Here is a 23696-nt window from a genome sequence, read left to right as displayed (position 1 = left end):
TGCAGCTGTGCCTCGGCCACCACCGGTGGGGCCTCTCTGCCACGCAGCCCCGCCTGAGTCCCCAGACCCACACGCAGCTACCCAGCTTTGCACCCCCTCCCAGGCGCTCTTTGATTTCCATTCCCCTGTCCCTGAACCTGGGACAGCTCCCCAGCCCCGAGCTCTGCTCCCCAGGACGCACTACCAGGAGGACTTTTCTGAGCTTCGCAGTTGTATATGTAGTTGGTGAGTGTTGCATTGAGTTCTCCTCTAAGAGTATTCATGGTTTGCTAGTTTATAGCAGTGATAATCTCGTGAATCATGTCCCCTAAAATGAAGAAAGTGGTTAAAAAACCAAGTAATGAGCTAGAAAAGCCAAAAAAAGACAGAAAAGCCATACCTTTAAGTGTAAAATTGGATGTGATAAAGCGTATCAATGAAGGACAGCGTTACAAAGATGTGATGCAGGCACTCCATTTATCTTCGTCTACTGTGCGTACTATCTACATGCAAAAGGAAAAAATATTGAAAGCTGCTGAGACTGCTGTTGGTGGTGCAAGTTTAACAACGTTGTCTTTGAGTAGGCACCCCATTATGCAGAAACTTGTTGCAATGGATAGAGAATTCAGTGAAACGCCACATGACTCTTAGCTTTCTTCTCAGAAGAGAATAGGCACTATCATTGTCGGAGCGATTGAAGGCACAGGCAACTGAAGAAGGTGACGAGACGGCCAAGGATTTGAACTTTAAAGGCAGTAATGGATGTTTCAACTGCTTCAGGAAGAGGGGACTCTTGCATAGCCTCAAGGTTACAGGTGAGACAGCATCCACCAATTTTTCAGCAGGCAGTGCTTTTCCTGAAAAGCTGAAGAAAATTATCCAAGGCGGCGGCTACACTAACAAGCAGATTTTCAATATGGACAAGACTGGCTTCTTTTGGAAGCAAATGACGTCTCGTACCTACACCTCCAAAGACGAAAAGCAAGCCAAAGGACATAAAGCTTCTAAAGACAAGTTAACATTGTTGCTTGGTGGCAACGCTGAGGGTGACGTAAAGGTCAAACCTTTGCTCGTATACCATTTGGAAAATCCACGGGCTTTGAAAGGTATCAATAAGAGAAGCCTTCCAGTGATTTGGCGTTCAAATAGAAGTGCATGGGTGATCCAACAAGTGTTTCTAGACTACGTGCAGAATTACTTTTGTCCTTTCGCTGAAACAAACAAACAAACAAAGCACTTTTAATCGTCGACAATACTCCGGGCCATCCAGCAACAATTCTTGATTACAGTAGCTATGTTCAGGTTGTATTTTTGCCACCAAACACAACATTTTGATACAGCCGATGGACCAAGTTGTCATTGCTACATTTAAGGCTTACTATATGCAGCTTGTGATGAAGTATCTCGTTGATGGTTTGGACAAGAGTGACACGGTAAGGGCCAGGGAATCATGGAAAAATTACAACTTAAAAATGGCCATTGAAAACATAGCAACTGCTTGGGACAAAGTGACAGCGAACACTATGAATGCTGTTTGGAAAAAACTTCTTTCTGAGACTGTGCATGGCTTTCAAGGTTTTGAATCCATGAACAAGACGATCTGTGATGACATTGTACAGCTGGCAGCGAAAGCAGGTTTTGACGAGGTCGACACTGAAGATGTGGAAGAGGTGTTGGAATCCCACTCTGAAGACCTGATGGATGATGAGCTAATTCAATGAGAAGAAGAGAGTTTGAAGGAGGAGGCTGAACATTTGAAAGAAGGGAAATTCAACAAAGAGGAAGAACCAGTAAAAGAATTTGGCACGAAACAGTTACGCAATTTGTTCTCCATTATCGATAGTGCTTGTGCTTTGTTGGACAAAAATTATAGCAATTTTGAAAGAGCTCGGAAAGCTAAAATTCTCTTGAGAGAATCGATTGAATGTTACAAACAACTGTATGATAGAAGGGTGTAAGAAGGCAAGCAGACAAGTATTTTATCGTTTTTTCTTCCAGCCATCCCTGCTGCTGCTGCTGCTGCTGCTGTTGCTGCTGGTACTTCTGCCATTTCTGAGCCTCAACCTTCAACCTCTGGCATCTCTCATCCTCCCATTGCAATGGAAGAGGAAGAAGAAGATGACGTTGATGATCCAGAAATTATGGAGTGTGAAGAACGCAGCCACTCTTCATCCTCCTCACCTTTGCCTTCATTTTCTACTCCATTCACACCAATGCCACCATCACCAACCAATGAACAACAGTGACTCTCCTCGCAGTCTCCCTCACCTCATCTTATCACCTTTCCACACGATGTCAAGTTGTTCGCTGAGTGTGATATCATTTGCACTGTTTTCATTGATTTCTTTTGTCTTTACTGTTCTGCTCTTTTCTGCATTAAAGGTCAAATTACATAAACATTGAGTATCATATGTACATTTTGTTTGTGAGCATAGTCTTAAGTGTACAGTGTGTAATAGCTACAAAAGAGCTTAATGAGAGCAGGTGAACAGTCATATTATAGAGTAATTAATGAAGGGAAAATGCCTTGTTAGGTTGTGTTATGATAACTAACGTTAACTGTTGAAGTAATTGTGTTTATTTTAATGGGATTTGGTGTTGTTTTAGCGTAAATGGGTGTAAATTTTGGGGCCCAGGAACGCATAAAATTTTTTCCCATTGAAATTAATGGTAATTACGTTTTCCACTTACAAGAATTCACCCTCAGATGAGTTTTTCAGGAACGAATTACCCTCTTGAGGCGGGGGAAGACTGTAATTATAAAAGTTCTGGTGGCTACTGTAACCTAGGGCTGACATGAGCACTGAGGAGGCGTATACAATATAGTTCTGGAGAATGCCAGATGGGTGATCAGGAAAGTGAAAGCACAACTGGAATTGCAGCTAGCAGGGAACGTGAAGGGCAGCGAGAAGGATTTCTACAGTCATGTTAACAAGAGGGTTATCAGGGAGGGTGGGGGGCTGTTACTAGTGGAGGCAGGTAACCTGGTCACAGATGATGTGGGAAAGACAGAAATGCTCAATGCTTTTTTTGCCTCAGTCTTCATGGACAAGTTCAGCTCCCAGAACACGGCACTAAGCAATGCAGTATGTGAAGGAGGTGGGCAGCCCTCGGTGGGGAAAGAACAAGTTAAGAACTATTTAGAAAAGGTGGACACACTGATCCATAGGTCTGGATTTAATGCATTCAAGGATACTCAGGGAACTGGCAAATGTTATTGCAGAGCCTTTGGCTATTATCTTTGAAAACTCATGGAGATTGGGAGAAGTCCCGAATGACTGGAGAAAGGCAAATTTAGTGCCCATATTTTTTTTTTAAAAAGGATAATCCAAGAAACTATAGATCAGTCAGCCTTACCTCGGTCCCTAGAAAAATCATGGAGAGGATCCTCAAGGAACCCATTTCAAAGCACTTGGAAGAGGGGAAAGTGACCAAGAGTAGTCAATATGGATTCACCAAGGGCAAGTAATGCCTGACCTATCTGATTAACTTCTATGATGAGGTAACTGGCTGTGTGGACATGGGGAAGTAAGTGGATGTGATATACCTTGACTTAGCAAAGCTTTTGGTACAGTCTCCCACAACATTCTTGCCCATAAGTCAAGGAAGCATTGACTGAATACATGGACTGTAAGATGGATAGAAAGCTGGCTAGCTGGTCAGGCCCAATGGGGAGTAGTCAATGATTCAATTATTGGTTGGTGGTCAGTTTCAAGTGGGGTGCCCCAGGATCAGTTCTAGGGCCAGTATTTTTAAACATGTTTATTAACGACCTGGATGAAGGGATGGATTGCTCCCTCAGTAAATTTGCTGATGATGACACTAAGCTAGGGGGACAGATAGATATGCTGGAGGGTAGGAATAGGGTCCAGAGTGACCTAGATAAACTGGAGGATTGGGCCAGAAGAAATCTGATAAGGTTCAACAAGGACAAGTGTAGAGTCCTGCACTTGGGACAGAAGAATCCCAAGCATTGTTACAGGCTGGGTGCCAACTGGCTAAGTAACAGTGCAGCAAAATAGGGGATTGTGGTGGATGAGAGGCTGGATATGAGTCAACAGTGTGCCCTTGCAGCCAAGAAGCCTAATGGCATATTGGGGTGCATTAGGAGAAGCACTTCCAGTAGATCCCCTCTATTTGTCATAGGTGAGGCCTCATCTGGAGTCCTGCATCCAGTTCTGGGTCCCCCAGTATAGAAAGGATGTGGATGCATTGGAGCGGATCCAGCAGAGGGCAACGAAAATGATTAGGGGGCTGGAGCACATGACCTATGAGGAGACGCTGAGGGACTTGGATTTATTTAGTTTGCAGAAGAGAAGAGTGAGGGGTGACTTGATAGCAGCCTTCAGCTTCCGGAAGGGGGGCTCTACAGAGGATGAAGAGAGGCTGTTCTCAGTAGTGATGGCTGGCAGAACAAGAAACGGTGGTCTGAAGTTATAGAGGGTGAGCAGTAGGTTGTATATTAGGAAAAACTATTTCACCATGAGAGTGGTGAAGCACTGGAATGTTTTACCTAGAGAGGTGGTAGAATCTCCATCCCTAGAGGTTTTTAAATCTTGGCTTGACAAAGTCCTGGCTGATATGATTTAGTTGAGGTTGATCCTGCTTCAGGCACGGGTCTGGACTAGATGACCTCATAACGTCCCTTCCCACCCTAGGATTCTATGATTCTAGAACCTCATAAAACCCTCAGCCTAACCATAGCCTCACTTTGTCTAAGATTTACTCCTGGATCAAATCTTATTAGTGACCTACTTGAGGCTGGATAATAGTTTGGAATAGGCTACGGACTTGTGATTGTAGCTTTGAAGTCCGAAAACCAACTTGAATCGGAATCTGCTTTTACCAAACACAGGCTCAAATGGGAGAATACAAAGAGGGAACAAGAAGTGATTTATGCAAATAGAAGTCTGATGTTGCTTTCAACAATCATGTCAGCTGGCTGAATATTTTTAGTCAGTGGTCAGTGTAGATCATGGCAAACTATGTTCTATGGCAGGTTTACTCTTGGGCTATGTGTACACGAGAAGCCCCTGTCGACAGAAGTAACTGTTGTAAAGGATTTACCAGCAAAACTTCTGTCGACAGATTGCATCTACACATAAAAGCAGATCAAAAGAGCAATACACTCTGTTGACAGAAAGCAGCCAGACTGCTCGGCACTCTCTCGACAGAACAGCTGACCAAAAGCTCTGCAAACACGGCTTCCCAGTGAACCAGAAGCCCTGTCTGTTGACAAAAGAGCCCCAGAGTGCCTACATGGCTGTATTTTGGAGAGAACACTGTTGAGAAAGGCATTATACCTGAACAGGGAGTGGTATAACGCTGCCAGCAGATGTGCTGGGTTTTTCTGACACACTGTCAACAAAGTGCATTTTGCATGTAGATACTCCATAGTTTTTCCTGACAAAAGCGCAGTTTTGCCAGGAAAAGCCTCTCATGCAGACATAGAGGTAGTCAGTTGACACAGTACTAAATGCTGACTTAGTACATCTTTTTTCTAAGCTGAGAAAAAACAGAAAATGTAAAGGGTAATGGACATAAATTAGATATTAAAAGTCTTAATTTTAGGGATCTACAATGTTAATTGCACCAGTTAAACATTATTTTAACCTGAGAGTATCTCTCTAAAACTATCGTTATTTTCACCTGTCAACTGGTATCTACACTAGAAACTGCTTTTCAACTGATTGAACAGTTTAACCTTATGTCCCTTCAAGACAACGTCAAACAGTCCTACTGTTAGCTAATATTTTCTTTTTTTTTCCCTGATGAAACTTTAGACTGAATATTTTACACCATCTATTTTTACCCAGGCCAAGAGGATGACCCCAAAATCTGCTTGGGCAAAGGATTCCAAAAGCACATCAGGGCCCCTGGGAACATTATGAAAATAGCATTGTGACATTCACGGAGTTTATATCTCAACACCACCACGGCTGAGTCAAAAGAACTCACACTGAAAGAAATGTAACCAGGAACAGATGTTTCCTTTCACACTATACTGCTTAACATACAGTATATGTGATTTTTTACCATACTTTGTTTTACAAGTTCTTTCAAAATGTTAACAAAACACATTTCAACAAATACCATTATTGCAGCAGACAGCACACAGCTGGACCATTGCTGTCCAGTTTTAACCCTTACTTCTAAATTATATCTATACCAGGAACTCAAATTAAAAAAAAATATTACTTTGCACTGCAAACATGAAGAAAACAAAGTACTCGGAGATGGTTTTCATTATATTGTGCTAAAGAAATAAGTGTTGTATTGTCTTCCTGCACTTGAGAACTAAGGGAAGTTTTTTCTGAAGGATGAAAATGATTTGCAAGAGTTTCAGATCGCATTGAGATAAGTAATCCCTATGGCCACATCTACATTGCCCCCTACTTTTGAAAGGGGCAGGTTAATGAGGGAGTTCAGAAGATGCCAAAGAGGCAGACATGAATATGCAGAGCCTCATTACCATAATGGCAGCTACATGTGATTTGAAAGTGCTGCTTTCAGAACACATGCTGCCCGTGTATACGGGGGCCTTTCGAAAGGACCCCCTGACTTCGAAAGCCCATTCTTCCTACGTGGCTTTAGGAAGAAGGGTTTTTCAGAGTCAGGGGGATCCTTTAAAAAAGCCCCCATCTACACAGGTGGCGTGTGCTCCAAAAGCATCACTTTCAAAGAGCGCATAGCCACTGTTATGCTAATGAGGCATTGCATATTCATGTTGGTGACTGAGTAGCATCTTCCAAACTCCCTCATTAACATGCCCCTTTAGAAATGGAGGGGCCAGTGTAGACACGGCCTATGAGTAATAAATTATATTCTAGAGGCGTTATTTCCCACCATCCAAGTAAAGTCAAACTATTTATTTATTTAAAGAATTACCCCTCATGGTACAAATTCTTCCCCCTTTTCATCTTTTATTTTCACCTGCTTTGCTTATCATCTGATAGACACTGTAGTAAATTTCTAAACAAAAAGCACATCAAGAGTGCTAGTTTAAACTACAGAATAATGATTTACATTTTTTACAAAATATTTTTCTACTGAACTTTGACAGAGAAAAGATATAGAGAATACAGGGAAGAGTTCTTCATAATGATGTGCAGCAAACCATCAACCAGCCCAGCAACAGCATTAATAAACTCCAGAAAGTGCTACGTCCTGGTATGCCATTCTGCTGCAAAGACACTTAAGTCCAAAGCAAAGTACAAGCAACGAAGAATTAGAGATATGGAATAAAAGGACACAAAACTGAAAGAATCAGGGATAGCCACCCAACAAATAAAATAAACTGAAAGACTTAGTTTTTCTAGAATACTGTACATAAATAGTATATTAGAAATAAAAACATTTAATACATTTTACTTAAAACCAACATTGTTTAAAAATGTGCTATGGAGTGCAACTCTTTTAGAATTTTTGGCTCGCCAGTTAATACACATGTATCTTATCTAATTTCACATGTGCCATACGATACTACTGCAATTTTCCCCTCTACCTTCACCTTCATGCCTTTAAGGAGAAAGGTGCTCATAGTGCTGAAAAAGGGTGAAAATCTAGTGTTAGTTGCAAACACTATGGCTGTGTCTACACTGGCATTCCTCTTTCGAAAGAGGTATGCGAATGAGGAAAATTGAAAATGCAATGAGATACATATTTGCATAACTGACACTTCATTTGCATATTCTTGTTTCAAAATAGCTTCTTTCAAAAGAAGAAAACCAATGTAGACACGAGTCTTTTGAAAGTAAACCCCATCTTTGAAAGAATCCTTCTTCCCATAAAAAAGGGGAAGAAGGATTCTTTCAAAGATGGGGTTTACTTTCGAAAGACCAGTGTCTACATTGGTTTTCTTCTTTTGAAAGAAGCTATTTTGAAACAAGAATATGCAAATGAGGCCCCAGATATGCAAATGTTGTATCTCATTTGCATTTTCGATTTACCTCATTTGCATACCTCTTTCAAAAGAGGAATGCAAGTGTAGATACAGCCTATGGGTTTGTCTACATTTGCCCCCAACTTCGAAGAGGGCATGTCAGTCACGGTGATGGGAGATTACTAATGAAGTGCTGTGGTGCATATGCAGCACTTCATTAAGCTAATTCTCCCCCACAGCAACTTCGCAGCGGTGACATGGGTGTAGCTGTGGGTACTTCGAAGTGCTCACGCTACTTCGAAGTCCCTTTACTCCTCAAAATTCAGTCTGTTATAGTCAGAGTTATACAGCATAAGGTGCTCAGTCTGCTGAAGACCAGTCAGCAGAAATAAGCCTCTTCTTAAGTTCACTTCAGCTGAAAAGGATGCAGCAATGGAGTAAGACTCAGGTTTGGTTGAAAAGATCCAAAGAAGATGCCCACCAGTGGATTTCATATTGTGGTTTTCAGTCCAAATTTCCTCAGGCTAATCGCAACTGGAACAGTGAAGGATACTGAGTTCAGAGGAGACCATAGAATGAAGCAGGTTGCCCAACCTCTACAATAGGATCAAATTGAAAGCTTTCTACAGAGTAGAACCTTATTTAGCAAAGAGACAAAGATGCAGAATGATGTGTATCAGCAATTTTAACAGCCAAAGAATAGAATAACAATGGTGCAGAAAATGAATCACAACTACCAACTGCTTTGGAGTCATGAATGTTTCACTTCTTGCCAAAATCTATCCAGAATATATGAATCCTCTGTGTCTGTTACAGAACTTGTAAAGAAGAGGTTCACAGACTGATGTGTAAAGTTCAGAGAGACCCTCCAGGAAAATCTGCGCAGTGGCCCTGGGGGCGTCGATGCGACATCCAAATGGCAACATCTGAGGGATACAGTTTACAACACGGCCCTGTCGGTGTTTGGAAGAAGAGCTAGAAACACGAACGACTGGTTCGAAGCTAACTCTGATGAGATGATTCCAGTCATTGAAAAGAAGGGCGCTGCACTCCTGGAGTACAAACGCTCACCGAGCCAGAGTACCCAGCAAGCACTTAGAGAGGCCAGAAGAACAGTACAGCAGACAGCCAGCCGCTGTGCCAACAACCACTGGCTCCAGCTATGCAGCAGCATCCAGACCTGTGCCGACTTTGGTAATCTCAGAGGAATGTACGAGGGTATGATGAAGGCATTAGGACCCACCCAGAACAAGATGGCACCTCTGAAATCCAAATCTGGTGAAGTCATCACTGACAAAGCCAAACAGATGGAGCACTAGGTTGAGCACTACTCCGAGCTGTACTCACGTGAGAACATTGTGGTTGACACAGCCCTCGATGCCGTCGAGCTCCTACCAGCAATGGATGAACTGGATCAAGAACCGACCGTGGATGAACTGAAGACAGCCATCGACAGCATTGCAGCAGGAAAGGCCCCTGGTCAGGATGGTATACCACCAGAGGTAATCAAATGTGCCACGGACACACTCTTGGAACCCCTGCATGAGCTACTGTGCCTGTGCTGGAAAGAGGGTGAGGTTCCACAGGATATGTGTGACGCTAACATTGTAACATTGTATAAGAACAAAGGAGACAGAAGCTACTGCAACAACTACCGTGGAATCTCCCTCCTAAGCGTCACTGGTAAACTGTTCGCTTGCGTCATCCTTGGTAGACTCCAGAAGATTGCTGAGAGGGTGTACCCCGAATCGCAGTGCGGATTCCGTGCAGAGAGGTCTACCGTTGACATGGTCTTCTCTCTAAGGCAGCTGCAGGAGAAGTGCAGGGAGCAGAGAAAGCCACTCTACATAGCCTTCATCGACTTGACCAAGGCTTTTTACTTGGTCAGCAGGGATGGTCTGTTCAAACTGCTCCACAAGATAGGCTGTCCTCCACGGTTACTCAAGATGATCCAGTCATTCCACAAAAACATGAGAGGAACCATCCAACATGACGGCGCATTATCGGATGCTTTCAGAATCAGGAGCGTCGTCAAACAAGGATGCGTGCTTGCTCCGACATTGTTTGGGATCTTCTTCGCACTCCTCCTGAAGCATGCCTTTGGATCTTCAACAGAGGGCATCTTGCTGCACGCAAGATCTGATGGGAAACTGTTTAACCTTGCAAGGCTGAAAGCTAAGTCTAAGGTGCGAGAAGTCCTCATCAGAGACATGCTGTTTGCAGACGATGCTGCTGTAGTGTCTCACACAGAAGACCAGCTTCAAAAACTGCTGGATCGGTTCTCCAAAGCGTGCAAGGACTTTGGGCTTACCATCAGCCTAAAAAAAGACGAACGTACTCTGTCAGGATGTTCCTGAATCCCCATCAATCAGCACTGACAACTATACGTTAGAGGTCATCCACGAGTTCGTTTATCTCGGGTCCACCATCACTGACACCCTGTTGTTGGACACTGAGCTAAACAGGAGGATCAGAAAAGTGGCCACAACTCTGTCCAGACTCAGCAAGAGAGTGTGGAATAACAACAAGCTGTACACTCACACCAAAATGCAAGTCTACAGAGCCTGCATCCTCAGCACCCTCCTTTATGGCAGCGAGACTTGGACCCTATATGCCCGCCAGGAAAAGAGGCTGAACGTCTTCCACTTGCGCTGCCTCAGGCACATCCTTGGAATATCATGGAAGGACAGAGTAACCAACACTGCCATACTCGAGCAAGCTGGAATCCCAACCATGCACACCCTCCTCAGGCAGCGTCGACTCCGCTGGCTTGGCCACGTCCGCAGGATGAACGATGGAAGGATTCCAAAAGACATCCTGTATGGTGAGCTAGCCTCTGGCAAAAGACGTCCCGGACGCCCCCAGTTGCATTGCAAAGATGTCTGCAAGAGAGACCTCACAGAGGCAGACATCGAGCTGGACAACTGGGAAGAACTAGCAGATGACCGCAGCAGATGGAGGCAGGGGTTACACAAGGGCCTTCAGAAGGGCGAGTTGAAGATCAGACAGCTAGCAGAGGAGAAGCGAGCGCACAGAAAGCACAATAAGGACTTGCCAGACACCCACTACATCTGCAAAAGATGCAGCAAGGACTGTCACTCTCATGTGGGTCTTTATAGTCACAATAGACGCTGTAAATGAAGTCCTCAATTGAAACTTTAAAGGGTGCGATCCATAGTCTATGCAGACTGAAGGATGCCTACTACTACTTGCCAAAATCTGTCCAGAATATATGAATCCTCTGTGTCCGTTACAGAACTTGTAAAGAGGTTCACAGACTGATGTGTAGACAAAAGTCCTGAGAGCAGCATATTTATTTTGCAGAATTTGTCATTCACATATGGACACATGTACTAACTTTCTGCCTCCTTTCTGCAGACATCAGTCCAGTTTCCCTCCCCTTTCCTGCACCTCTGTTGCCTTGTAGCTCCTTAACATTTCCTTCAACGCTCGTCTCCACAAAACTTCCTCCATTCATCTAGCCTTGCCAGATCATTTAGGGAAGAGTCAGAATATAAGGAAAAGGGGGAGGCTAGAGGGAGATCCTATCACAGATTATTCCTGACACAAGATATACCTAGAATACAGATTTGATTGAAGGATTTTCTTGTGCTTCTTGTTTTGCTTCCAACAGAATATCATATATCAGTGTCTTGGGAGTGTCTTCCATGTATTCTGTTTTTCTTTTATCAATCAAAGCTTTTTTTCCCCTTTTTAACTACCAATGTTTGTTTATGACATGCATATACTAAGTGGATTTTCCCTTGCAATTTCCAGGAGCAAATGGTCCAGTTGTGTACATACATGATGGCTAGTGTCTGGAGTGAAGCAAAGAGTCTGCTGAGGACGAACATTATCAAAGATTTTCTTTTGCTCAAAGTCAACATTATTCACCCTCATTTGGCATTCTGTAAGAACACTCATACAGATCAATACATTTTGGGGAAAAAAAATATCCACTGCAAGAAAAGTCACTGTTAAATCAAAAGGAAGTAGGAATTCATGGGACTGAGGATCTGAATATTCAGTAATCAGAAATTAAATAGTCTATTGAATTTCATGGTTTGGAGAAATTACCAGTGGTGTTCGCTTTTTAAAACAGCCAACAACTTTGTGACACACTTGAAACGCACCTTCACCACTGTCATATACTTGTTTTTTCTAAAGTATGCTTTGTGAAGTATCATTCTAAAAGCTTTGACATGTGATACATTAATACCACATTAAACCAGGGGTGGGCAAGATACGGCCTGTGTGCTGGATCTGGACTGCCAAGCCTTTTTATCTGTCTCACAGCCTATCCCACTGGGCCCCGAGGAAGGCTCTGCCTGCCGCAACCTGAAGCTGCTCAAAATGGCTGGCAGCTACCTCTAGGCACTGTGCACCCCTTCCAGGGTGTTGGGAGGGGAGGGCACAGAGATTTCATGTGCTGCCCCTGCCCCCAGTGCAATCATCTCAGCTCCCAATGGCCGGAAACCAGGGCATGCAGCTCAGAGAGGCACATGGAGGGATCTTCCAGACATTCTGAGCATCCTAGGGTTGCAAAAGGCAGGGAGCCTGCCTCAGGGGTCTCACTGGGCTGCTGGCCAGAAGCTGCCTAGCTAAGCGTCTCCTGGCCACAGCCTGCCTCTGGCACCCCATCTCCTCCCACTCCTAAATTCCCTGCCCCAGAACACCACTCCTTTCTGCCTCAGGTCACCCCCAAATCCTCTGTGTTCCCCCTGCCCCAGATCACCACCTCTCAGACCCTGAACCCCAATCCCCTGCCCCAGGTCACAACTCCCTCCTTCGCCCAAACTCCCTCTCAGACCCTGCAGCCTCTCCTGCACCCCAATCCTCTAGCCCAAGCTCCCTTCTGCACCCAACCTCTGTCCTGGAACCCACACTTTCTCCATAGAAAAGCACAGCCCTTGACCACTTACCAAAATCTTGCAGTGCCCCTTCATCAAAAATTATTGCCCACCTCTGTGTTAGACTGCATGAGCTACCATTTTATGTTAAGTTATAAATTTGGCTGTACATGTGCTATTGAAACATCTGAAACTAAGAACACTGAAAGCAGCCGTTCAGGTGTGACAGTAAAAAGGCCAAACAGTGTTGATGGCTTTTTTGATGAAATATACATAAGCTCAAGGATTACTCCAGGAATGATGCAATAGAAACCTCTCAGAGACAGCACTTCAAAATGGGAGCTATTTGACCCAGGTCACAGGAAAAGAGCTTTCCATGAAGTTGGAATTAGATATAAAAGAGGTAAGTGACATATCATGACTGGACTTTACTCTCCCTGGCTGCATCTACACTAGTAAGGTCTTTCAAAAGATTTCTTGAAAGAAGGGGGCTCTTTTACAAGATCCATCAGAGCGTCTATACACACAAAAAGGGTTCTTTCAAAAGTAAATCGAAAGAATGCGGCACTCCCTTGGAAATCACCCTTCCTTTTCCATTTTAGTCAGAGAGCCCCCTTTCGAAAGCTCCTTTCAAAAGAAAACATGTGTAGATGCTCCATGGGCAAAGAGCAGTCCTCATGAGGCCTGGTTTTTCAGTCAATGACCCCTTCTTTTGAAGGAGCAAGGGCTGTGTAGACACTCTCTTTCAAAAGAGCAGATCACTCTTTTGATCCGCTTTTTTGCATGTGGACACACTCTTTTGAAAGAAGTTCCTTTGAAAGAGCTCTGTAGTATAGACGTAGCCCGTGTCTCAATATCGAAATATACCAGAGGAAAAAAGACTGAACTGGGGGGAGCAAAAGAGAGGGACAGTCTGGTCAAGGCAGTAAAGAAGAAAGCCTGCCTATGTATGCAAAAGATAACTGGATGAGATATGCTTGATTCAAATCCTAATTAGTACATTAGGCCAATGGTCTTCAACCAATGTGCCATGGCACACTGTGGTGCCATGAGACCTGTCCAAGTATACCACAATATTTTGTCAATTTCCCCTTGCTATGGCTTTTTGCAGAACCAGGACAGGGGAGAAACTGACGATCCTGCTCAAGCAGCAAGGTTGCCCGAGCCCCTGCTGGCACAAGGTTTGTCAGTTCCCCCCTACCCTCGCTTCCTCATGCTATGGCTCTTTGCAGAGCCACCACGAGGGGAAATGCTGAGATGCAGGACCCCATTCACATCAGGAGGCAACTGAAATGCTGCTTCCCAGCCCAAACAAGCTGGCGGGAAGCCCACCCTGCCCTCACTCCCTGCTGTGGGAAGCGGGAAGGAGGGCAGGGCCCTGTTGGAGCTGGGACGTGGTTTAAATGTTGCGTCCTGGCTCCAATGGATTGGTGGGAAGGGCTGCATGCTTTCAGTGGTTACTTGTTTACTCAACAGCCCTTACCCTGGCACTGAGCAGATTTTGCATATGTTCCTGTACTCGCTGTCTAAGATGGTGTAATCTGTGGTGGATTTGAAACCTTCATGCCTCTGATTCTCATTTAGCTTGTTGTATGCACAACCACGTTGCAAATCTCCCTCGTAAGACCATAACCGGGGTACATGTTAGTACAGTAAGTTCTCAACTTACATTGTTAATTCGTTCCGAAGGTTACCTCATAAACTGAAAACCGCGTAAGTCGGGTAGGGCGTGGGGGATGGGCTGTGGCCTGGGGTGGGACAGGGGGAATAAGCCTGGGGTGGATTAGGGCAGCGGGGGCGGGTGGGAGGGCTAAGTTGGGCCAGGCCACGCAGGGGTTGGACCCGGGCAGCAGGGGGGTTGGGGTGGGGGTTAAGCCCGGATAGGGGGTTGGAGCTGGGGTGGTGGGGGATGGTGCATAGGGGGGTTGGAGCTGAAGCCCTGCATGTGCGCACAGGGAGCCCTGGGTGCACGTTGAAGCCAGAGCCCCGTGTGCAGGGATGTGTGAGCTGGGGCTGTGGGGGGTTGAGGGAGGGGTTGAACAGGTTGAACCAGGGTTTGAGGGGTCAGTTGGGGGTGGTAGAGCCTCATGCACCTGCAGCAGCTGACAGCTGAAGCCCAGTACATGCAGGGTGGTGAGCTGGAGATGGGGGGTTGAGCCCGGCAGAGGGGGGATTGAATGGGGGTGAACGGGGGTGGGAGTGCATTGAGCTGGCAGTGGGGTTAGAGCTCCTGTGCAGGCCGGTGGCAGCTGACAGCCTGAGCCCCATGAGTAGGGGGTGAGCTGGGGGTGTGGGGGGGGTTGAGCTGGGTGGAGGCATTAAACGGGGGATGCACCGGGGTGGGATGGTTGACTGGAGGTGGGGGTTGGAGCCCCGCGCAGCGCACCGGGAGCTGGGAGCCAGAGCCCCACCTGGGTGGGGGTTGTGAGCTGGGGTCATGGGGGAGTTGAGTCAGGCAGTGGAGAGGTTGAATAGGGGTTTCAAAATTATATATTTTTCATTGTGAAAAGCAATAGACCTTTTTTTGTTCAACTGGCTAATATGACAATTAATTCCTCAAACAAGTAATTTTTCTCCCCTCCTCCTTGGCTACTGTACATTAAAGTGTTAAGATTTTCACAGCGTTTTTAATCAGATACAGATGGTGAGACAACATGCACATGACAGCAACGTCTTCAAAGAACTTCAAATTCTACTACATCAAATATTCTTCAAAAATGAATGACATACACAACACTACATGTACACTTTTATATATCAAAATGTAAATAATTATCTTTCCATAAAGTACTGTATAACCCAATAATCAAATGAATTCAAGCAACAAAAGATCTCTGAGAACACCATGGATAATATTTTAGAGAGTCAAAACTTCTTTATTTATGGCATATGTGTGATGACATGGTGTGGGGTTCTTAACCATCATTTTTCTTACATCTTAGCCACACTCCTTTGCTGGTATTGTGTGCATTGATATATTACTACTAGTGGTAGCAGGTCGCAGCATATCAAGCTTCCAGGTAGCCCAGTTCACAGAACTGGAGGATAAATTTAAACATATTGGGTGCGTCTACACTAGCCGGCTACTTCGAAGTAGCTGGCACAACGTCGAAATAGTACGCGTCACGTCTACACGTGCCATGAGCTATTTCGATGTTGAAATTGACGTTAGGCAGCAAGACAGCAAAATCACTATTCCTATCCAAAGATGGGAATAGCGCCCTACTTCGACGTTCAACATCAAAGTAGGGTGTGTGTAGGTGATCCGCATCCCGCAAGGGCGAAATAGCGGGGTCCTCCATGGCAGCCATCAGCTGAGGGGTTGAGAGACGTTCTGTCCAGCCCCTGCGGGGCTCTATGGTCGCCGCGTGCAGCAGCCCTTAGCCCAGGGCATCTGGCTGCTGCTGCAGCTGGGGGTCCATGCTGCGTGCATGGGGTCTGCAACCGGTTGCTGGCTCTGTGGATCTCGTGCTGTGCAGGGCGAGTGTGTCTGGGAGGGGCCCTTTAAGGGAGCAGCTTGGGGCTTTGCTGGCCCCTTACTTCGACAGGGAGCACTTGTGTGTGTGGATGCTCCGCATTTCCTTCCGGGGCAGTTCCTTTCGACATTCTCCGTCGCTACTTCGACGTTGAACGTCGATGGCACCAGCCCTGGAGGATGTGTAGATGATACGTGTCGAAGTAGCTTATTTCAATGTTCTTACATCGAAATAGGCTACTTAGACGCAGTGTGCTAGTGTAGACGTAGCCATTGAGACTAATTCATCACTGACCATTAAACTGTATTTAGTCTGTTTAATTTACAAATTAATTACATTATATTCTATCACAAGTAGTAGGAAAAGGGCAACAAATCACAATTAGGAAAAGAGTACAGTAAACCCCTGAGTTACGCAGGGGTTGCATTTCTGTAACCACCCCCACCGCTGCGTTAACTCAAATTTTCACTCAAGTCGAGGGGAAACAGGAACCAGGCTGCAGCCTTGTTCCTAACTCTCCTGGGCTTGCAGAAGCTGGGAAATTGACAAACCCAGCAGAACTGGTCTGTTTCCTGGCTCCCAGAGGGGCAGAGAGCCTGGAACCAGAGGGCAGCCCGGTTCCTGTCTCCCCACCGTTTGCAGGACCCAGGAAACTGACCAGCTGGTCAGTTTTCTGGGTCACGCAAGTGGCGGGGAGCTGGGAATCAGGCAGCACCCTGGCTCCAGCTCCCCTCCGCTTGCAGAGAGGGGTAACTGAGCAGGGCAGCAGCCTTGTTCAGTTTCCTGGCTCCAGCCAGTGTAGGGAAGCCAGGGCCAGGAGCAGCCTGGCTGCCAGCTCCCCTCTGTTCCTTAGAGCCAAGAAACTAACCAGGGCTGCTGCCCTGCTCAGTTTCCAGCTCTTCAAACACAGGGAAGCCGGGAGCGAGGCTGCCACCTGGTTCCCAGCTCCCCACCACTTTGGAGACTGGGAAACCGCTCCTGTCAGGGACAGCAGCCTGACTCGCAGCTGCCACCCCTGACAGGAGCAGGAAACCACTCCTGTCGAGGGCAGCAAGAGTCAGGCTGCTGCCCCTAACAGGAGCAGTTTCTCTGTTACCATCATGAACGGCAGCCTGACTCATGGCTGCTGCCCCTGACAGGAGCAGTTTCCCACTCCTGTCAGGGGCGGCAATCGTGTTAACCTGAGACATGCGCAATTTGATTGCACCTATCTCGAGAGTTTACTGTATTCTCTTTACAGAAGAGAATCACAGTTTGTGGAAACCAGCACTTTTCGGGGAGGCAAAGGGCTTCACCAGGGCGGCCAACCTTCTTTCATTGGCAATTTCTACATGTTCCAAGGGCCAAATACAAAATAGCCCCAAACTTGGCCTCCTGCCATCCCCAGGCATAATCCCTCTCAGCCCCAAATCTAGGATTAACCTACCTCAGACATGAGCTCTATGTGTTGCCACTGCTGCCCCCCACTGATCTTTCCTCACGGCCACTTACTCCTCCTTAGTGCAGCTCCCCCTAGATCTACTACTCCCTTCCCTCACCTGCAGCACTGAAATAATGGAACTCAGTTTAATTGGCTTAACTGCTGGATCCCTCCTGCTTGCTGTTAAACCAATTAAATTGAGTTCCATTATTTCAGTGCAGCAGGGCAGGGAGTTGGAGGAGGAGTCAACAGCAGCAGCATCTGGAGCCGCAAATGGCTTCATAAAGAGATACATGTGGCCCCGGAGCCGCAGGTTGCCTACCCTGCTCCCCACCTCTGGTTATCAAAATTACACTATTGCTGGCTTCACAGGCCAGATGAAAAGGTTCAACAGGCCGGATTCTGGCCCACAGGCCACGTGTTGGCCACTGATGGGCTTAACTGACCTATCTGGAAGTGCTAACTTTATTTGATGCTGGACTAAATCTTAAAATTGTGGTCCCTAAACTGTGAAGTGCACCCTTTAGAGGAGCAGGGAGGAACACTCACAGTGGTGTGTGGCAGGGTCAGAGACAGCCTCCTTGGAAGTAGGGAGGGGGTGCCATGCTTCCAGCTGTAGCTTACCCCCAGCCTTGCTCCTCCCTCACCACCATTCAGCTGACAGGCTTGCTCCACCTCCAGGCCCTACTCCGCCCTCAGCCCACCTCAAACCCCAGCCTTAGCCCTGCACTGCCTTCAGCCTGGCTCTGTCCTCAGACCAGCTCTGACTCCAGCCTCAGCTCTTCCCTCAGCTGCAGCTCTGCCTTCAACCCAGGCTCCACTGCTGAGCAAGCCTTGGCTGAGCAGTAAAGGGGTTAGGGCTAAGACTGAATCTGCTACTGGTAAGGAGGGAGGCATGGGCAGGGGAGGGATACTGCAGTGCATTGACCGTGTAAGCCCAGGATTGTGAGCTCAGCCCTCAAGGTTCTGGGGCAGGTTAGATTTAAAAAAAATCTGTGAGAGATGGCAATAGGTCCTGTTGTGAGTGCAGGGGACTGGACTCAATGACCTCTTGAGGTTTCTTCCAGCTCTCTGAGATATGTACATCTCCATGTTATTATTATTCACAACTTGAAATGTCTGAACACCCCAACTTAAAATAATTTTATCTTGGAACAACTCTGGGATGCAATGAGCCTCTTTATCTACAGTATTATCTAAGTGTGAAACTTAAATAATTCTGAACGATTGGCACTAAAATGGAAATATATATTATTTTAGCTGAGACTGTGCATAGGAGAGCAGGGATAAATTGTACAATTGTAAAAAGAGTTGATTGGCATCTGCTTGAGATCACTCTCCCTGTGGTACTGAAAGTCATTTTCTCTTAACAGAAGGGCAAATTACTTGTATCACAAACTCTGTAACTGCTCAAGGAGATGCTATCCAGATATTAAAATCATAATAAAGTAGCAAACTGTACTGAAGTCTTGTCAATGTTTGAAATGTATGAAAAGTGGGGAGGAAGAAAAGGAAAGATAAGCTTTCAGTGGCTGTTTGCCCTGACAAATGCAACTAGCCGCAGTCATTAGAGCTGTGTCTACACATGCCCTTACTTTCGGAGGGGGCATGTTAATGAAGCAGTTCGGAAGATGCTAATGAGGTGCTGACATGAATATCCAGCACTTCATTAGCATAATAGCAGCCACACATGATTCAAAAGTGCTACTTTCAGAACGCTGCCTCCCGTGTAGACAGGGACCTTTCAAAAAGACCCCCTGACTTCAAAAGCCCCTTCTACCAATTTGGTTTTAGGGAAGTCTACATGGGCAATGGCATTTTTATATGGAGATACACATGTCACAAAACTGGAAGGGACTTCGAGAGGTCATCAAGTCCAGTTCCCCCACCCCCTTGGCAGGACCAAGCACTGTCCCTTTTTTCTAATCTATTTGCCCCAGATCCTCAAATGGCCCCCTCAAGGACTGAACTCACAACCCGAGGATTAACAGGCCAATGCTCAAACCACTGAGCTATCCAAAAGCACCACTTTTGAATTGCGGGTGGCCACTATTATGCTAATGAGGTGCTGCATATTCATGTCAGCACTCATTAACGTCTTCCAAACTGCCTCATTAACATGCCCCCTCCAAAAGAAGGGGGCATATGTAGACACAGCTTAGGTGTGTTATGTCCTTTTCAAGTGGCTTTCTTTTAACTTACTTCCTCAATAAAATCTGGTATCTTTTTTTTGTCCCAGAGTTGGTCCGAGGAGGAGTAGCATTCTATCTCCAGTGTGTATCCTTCACTCGAAACATCGCTTTTCACAGATCTGAAAAGACAGAAAATGCACATATAGCTTTTAAAATTAAATCCTGAAATATCCTTAAGTATTAGCCCTTAAGAAAGATTGGTTCTAGACAGAACCAGCATTCAGTCAAACCATGGGTTCAAGCACACTCTTTACACAGAATCCAACACAACTTCGTAGCTCAGGAGAGGCCCCAGCTGCTTCCAGCCCTAGCTTATGTATTACATAAGGAGGGAAGCTATCCCCAAATGATTGCTGAGTTTTGCCTGAATGGCTGCCTAACCCCTTCCTCTGCCCAAGGATATCATGCTCCAAGCAGGTTCTGCAGATGATGTAACCAGTGCGGGGATTCGGGGGGACGGCACCAGTGATGTGCCCCTCCCCCTTATGCACCTCCTCCGTCCATATCCCACCCCTTCCCCACCCATGACCCTCCTCCTCCTGCTCCCCCTCCCCCTAGGCTCAACCCTCACCCTACCCCTGCCCCGTCCCATCTGCCTCTTCCTGCTGAGCCACCGCACCACTTCTGCTGTGTGTGGCAGCATCCCTCCCTCACTTGGAGCAGTGTGTCCTGAGAGCGGTGCAAGCTAGGAAGCTCATGTTGCTCTCAGGCCATGCTGCTCCAGGGGAGGGATTGTCCCTGCACTCACCAGAAGTGGAGCTGCACTAATGGTGAGTGCATGGGGAGCCAATGCTGGGGGATACATGTGGCCATGTGCACACCCCCCATGTGGTGCCTATGGTCTGCAAAATGATACTGGGGAGGAAAATCAGACATGTATCTCCTGAACTGTGAAGGGGGCAGGTTCCACTTCGATTGATAGATAGTGGATCCAGCCTCTCGTGGACAAACATAATGGCCCTGGTTTACCACTAGGATGCATGAGCTTCCCCCACTTTGCAAGTATAATATCACAAACCAAGTGAGAAAGCCAAGCATCTCAGAGCTCTAACAGAAGAACCAAGCTAAAAGGAGAGAGGGATTTATGGGAAGTGATTTATTTGTACGTTAAAGTAGGGAAATACCATCTGTCATCACCTATCTGGCTCCAAGAAACAGATTTTTTTTAAAGTAGAATTTTTGTCCCTTCTGGGAACAGTCAAGAGTTTATTAATGTGTCACAGACAAAAAAAAGATAAAATAAAATAATCCAAGACTTTCCACATATAAAAAAACAAGAACAGTGGGCTATAAAATTTGTCATTCTCTGAGAATATCATGGAGTCAATCTGGATAGGTAAGAAACATTTTCCAACCCACAAGCATAACAACTAAATAATACATAAAACTGGTCATCCATGAATCTCAAAGCATTTTACAAAGATTGAATAAGTATCATAATACTCTTCTGAATTAGTTACTAATATTTTAGTTTACAGATGGTGATCCACAGACACAGAGCCCCTGCTTTTACAATTTTTATTCCCTCTGTGTTACTTATATCAGAAAGAGTAAAAGAAAAGCTATATTGGGTCAGACCAAAGGTCCGTCTAGCTCCATATCCTGTCTTCTGACAGTGGCCAATGCCAGGTGTCCCAAAGGGAAAGAAGAGAGCAGGCAATCATCAAGTGATTCATTCCCTGTAGCTCATTCCCAGCTTCTGGCAAAGAGGCTAGGGATACCATTGGTGATCCTTAACTCTGCCAATACTGATCATGCAATTTTGAACAGGCCAGGAAAAACAGATATGACATTTCCAGTAAATGAGCAAAAGCAACATTTCTCTAAGTCACACTGTGAAAGAGTTCTCAAGAATAGTGAGAATCTGAACTGGCATCAGCTTATTTCCTTGAAATCAGCTACAAAATATCCTTGTTTGATTGTAAAATATTTGACAAGAATGCCATATCACTGCTTGAACTTTCCAGGTACAATTACTGGCATAACTTAGCTGATGCTCTGAAGCAGCATGAAAAGCCACCCACCCATTTAATGGCCTACTTCAAGTGGATGATGGTTGAATCAATGCTGAAGTTGAATAAATGCAGAGAAGCAGAAAACCAGTGCATTATCAATGTAGAAACCCTGCATTGAAGGAATATGCTTGAACGCCTGACTTCAATTGCACCTTTCTCTTGCAAAGAATAATTTGGCTTTCTAGCTCTTGTGGGCTAAGTTGTACACTACACATAACAATGATTTCCTCAGTTTGGCAGAGCTCCTTAGGAAATAAAATGATGTCATGGGTGAGCGCTTACGTTAAGTAGTTTGTAAAGAAGCTATGGACTATGAACTCTGACATAAGTGACTGCCCTAAGCCATTAACTGGCAGTTCACTTTGAGGATCAGAACTTTTGGCAATACTTGTCAAGCAAGAGAGCCACCTGATCTAGGATGGCTGTGCTCATCATTTCATAATAGCTATCCGCTTCACTCAGAGCCTTATAGGCTGCCTGGGCTTCCCCTGACAAACAGGGAGCCAGAATCAGGGTCCAGGCTTGCCCTATACAAAACTGCACTCATAGCTGCCCTCTCAAAAGTGCACAGTAATACATTAGGATCATCTCTCAGGGCCCATTTGTACAGCTGAAATGCTGGTTTCCCTGGTGAAATCATTTGTAGGGTAACAGTACACAAAACACCAGATTTCAAGGGGGAGACCAGATATCACGGTCCATGACCTGTTCTTCATAGCTGTGAATCTGGTAGGGCCTAATATATGTGGAAGAAACAGAATGGACTCCTCAATTCCTTATTCACAGTACTGTGTCTCAGTCTCAAAACTGTGAGCCTCTTTGCCAAGAATAATGGTAGATGCAAAACAGCATGAAGTTCCTTACTTATGAAATCAAAGCAGATCAGTAGAGAATGACAATTCTTTTCGAAAGTTAATCTATCTGGAATGCTTAATACCTATGTGTAATTGGTAATGAAACAAGGAGCCTTTCATCCTTAGGTCACCAGTTCAAATTTTGCCCTATCAGCAGTTAATAGGGATATCAAGACACTATCATCTGACAATCATTTGGTAAGCTGCATGAAATAAAAAGGTGGTAAGAGACATGGTTGAGGTCACAGTGAATGAGGAAACATTAGTTTTTCTTGATTTGCTGGATTTCCTAGAGGTTTGTAGCATTGCGGTAAATAGAGGGGAAAGCAATGTGCTACCACATTGGCAGCCAGGACATTGGAGTCAACTTGATGCACTGCCTTGCAGTGTTTAGTTGGACATCACTGATGTCCATTGCATTCATGCTCCTCAGCTCGTGCTTGCCAGTTTCTGGAGCAGGCTGACCTTTGTACTTGTCTAGGTGGCCACCTTTTCCAGCTAGTCGTGAAAGGTTAGCATTGACTGTGACTGTGGTTTTGTGGTGGTTTGGCCTGAGCTTCCATTTCTGTACATATTCCTCCATGGTGTTTAGGTCTCAACTGAAGGTTGACTTGATGTCATTGAAGGTGGTTGCTTGCGTTGCCATAGCAAAGTTATCCACATAAACACATCTGTAAGAGTTCACTGGTGGAATGGCACTCAGTGGACATTGAAGAGCACTGGCACTATTACTGAATTTTATTTCGGTCCATTGTAGAGGAAACTGTGTGACCCAACTCTGTGGCCCAAACTGACACGTTGCCTCACCTTGCTCAGCAACCGCCATAGCAGGTTTAGTGTTTTGAGGAAGAAGATGATTCTTGCAAACTTCAGCATCAGGCCTTTAATCCAGGCTGTGTCATAGTAGGGCTGAGGAGCATTTGTAATATGGGAAGATTGCACTGCTGGTCTGTACTTGCCCTGCAACTAGTAGACTATAGTCCCCATGGTTATCAATCCACCACTCAATAAATTATTTTTGAAGTCAT

At 45.5% G+C, this 23696-nt stretch overlaps 1 protein-coding gene across 3 annotated transcripts in view; it reads right to left on the bottom strand.

Annotated features, from left to right (window-relative positions):
- RFTN1 (raftlin, lipid raft linker 1) overlaps nucleotides 1-23696 on the bottom strand; it is a 152910-nt gene that overhangs the window by 70389 nt on the left and 58825 nt on the right. For all 3 annotated transcript variants that reach the window (XM_074984503.1, XM_074984502.1, XM_074984501.1), the window contains exon 4: nucleotides 19810-19918. In XM_074984503.1, coding sequence (XP_074840604.1) covers nucleotides 19810-19918 — 109 coding nt within the window. The remainder of the gene's footprint in view (nucleotides 1-19809; nucleotides 19919-23696) is intronic.

Source organism: Carettochelys insculpta, chromosome 2 (assembly GCF_033958435.1).
Source record: "Carettochelys insculpta isolate YL-2023 chromosome 2, ASM3395843v1, whole genome shotgun sequence".
Classification (NCBI taxonomy): Eukaryota; Metazoa; Chordata; order Testudines; family Carettochelyidae; genus Carettochelys; species Carettochelys insculpta.
Note: the sequence above shows the minus strand (reverse complement) of the source record. Positions and strands in the feature narration are given on the sequence as shown.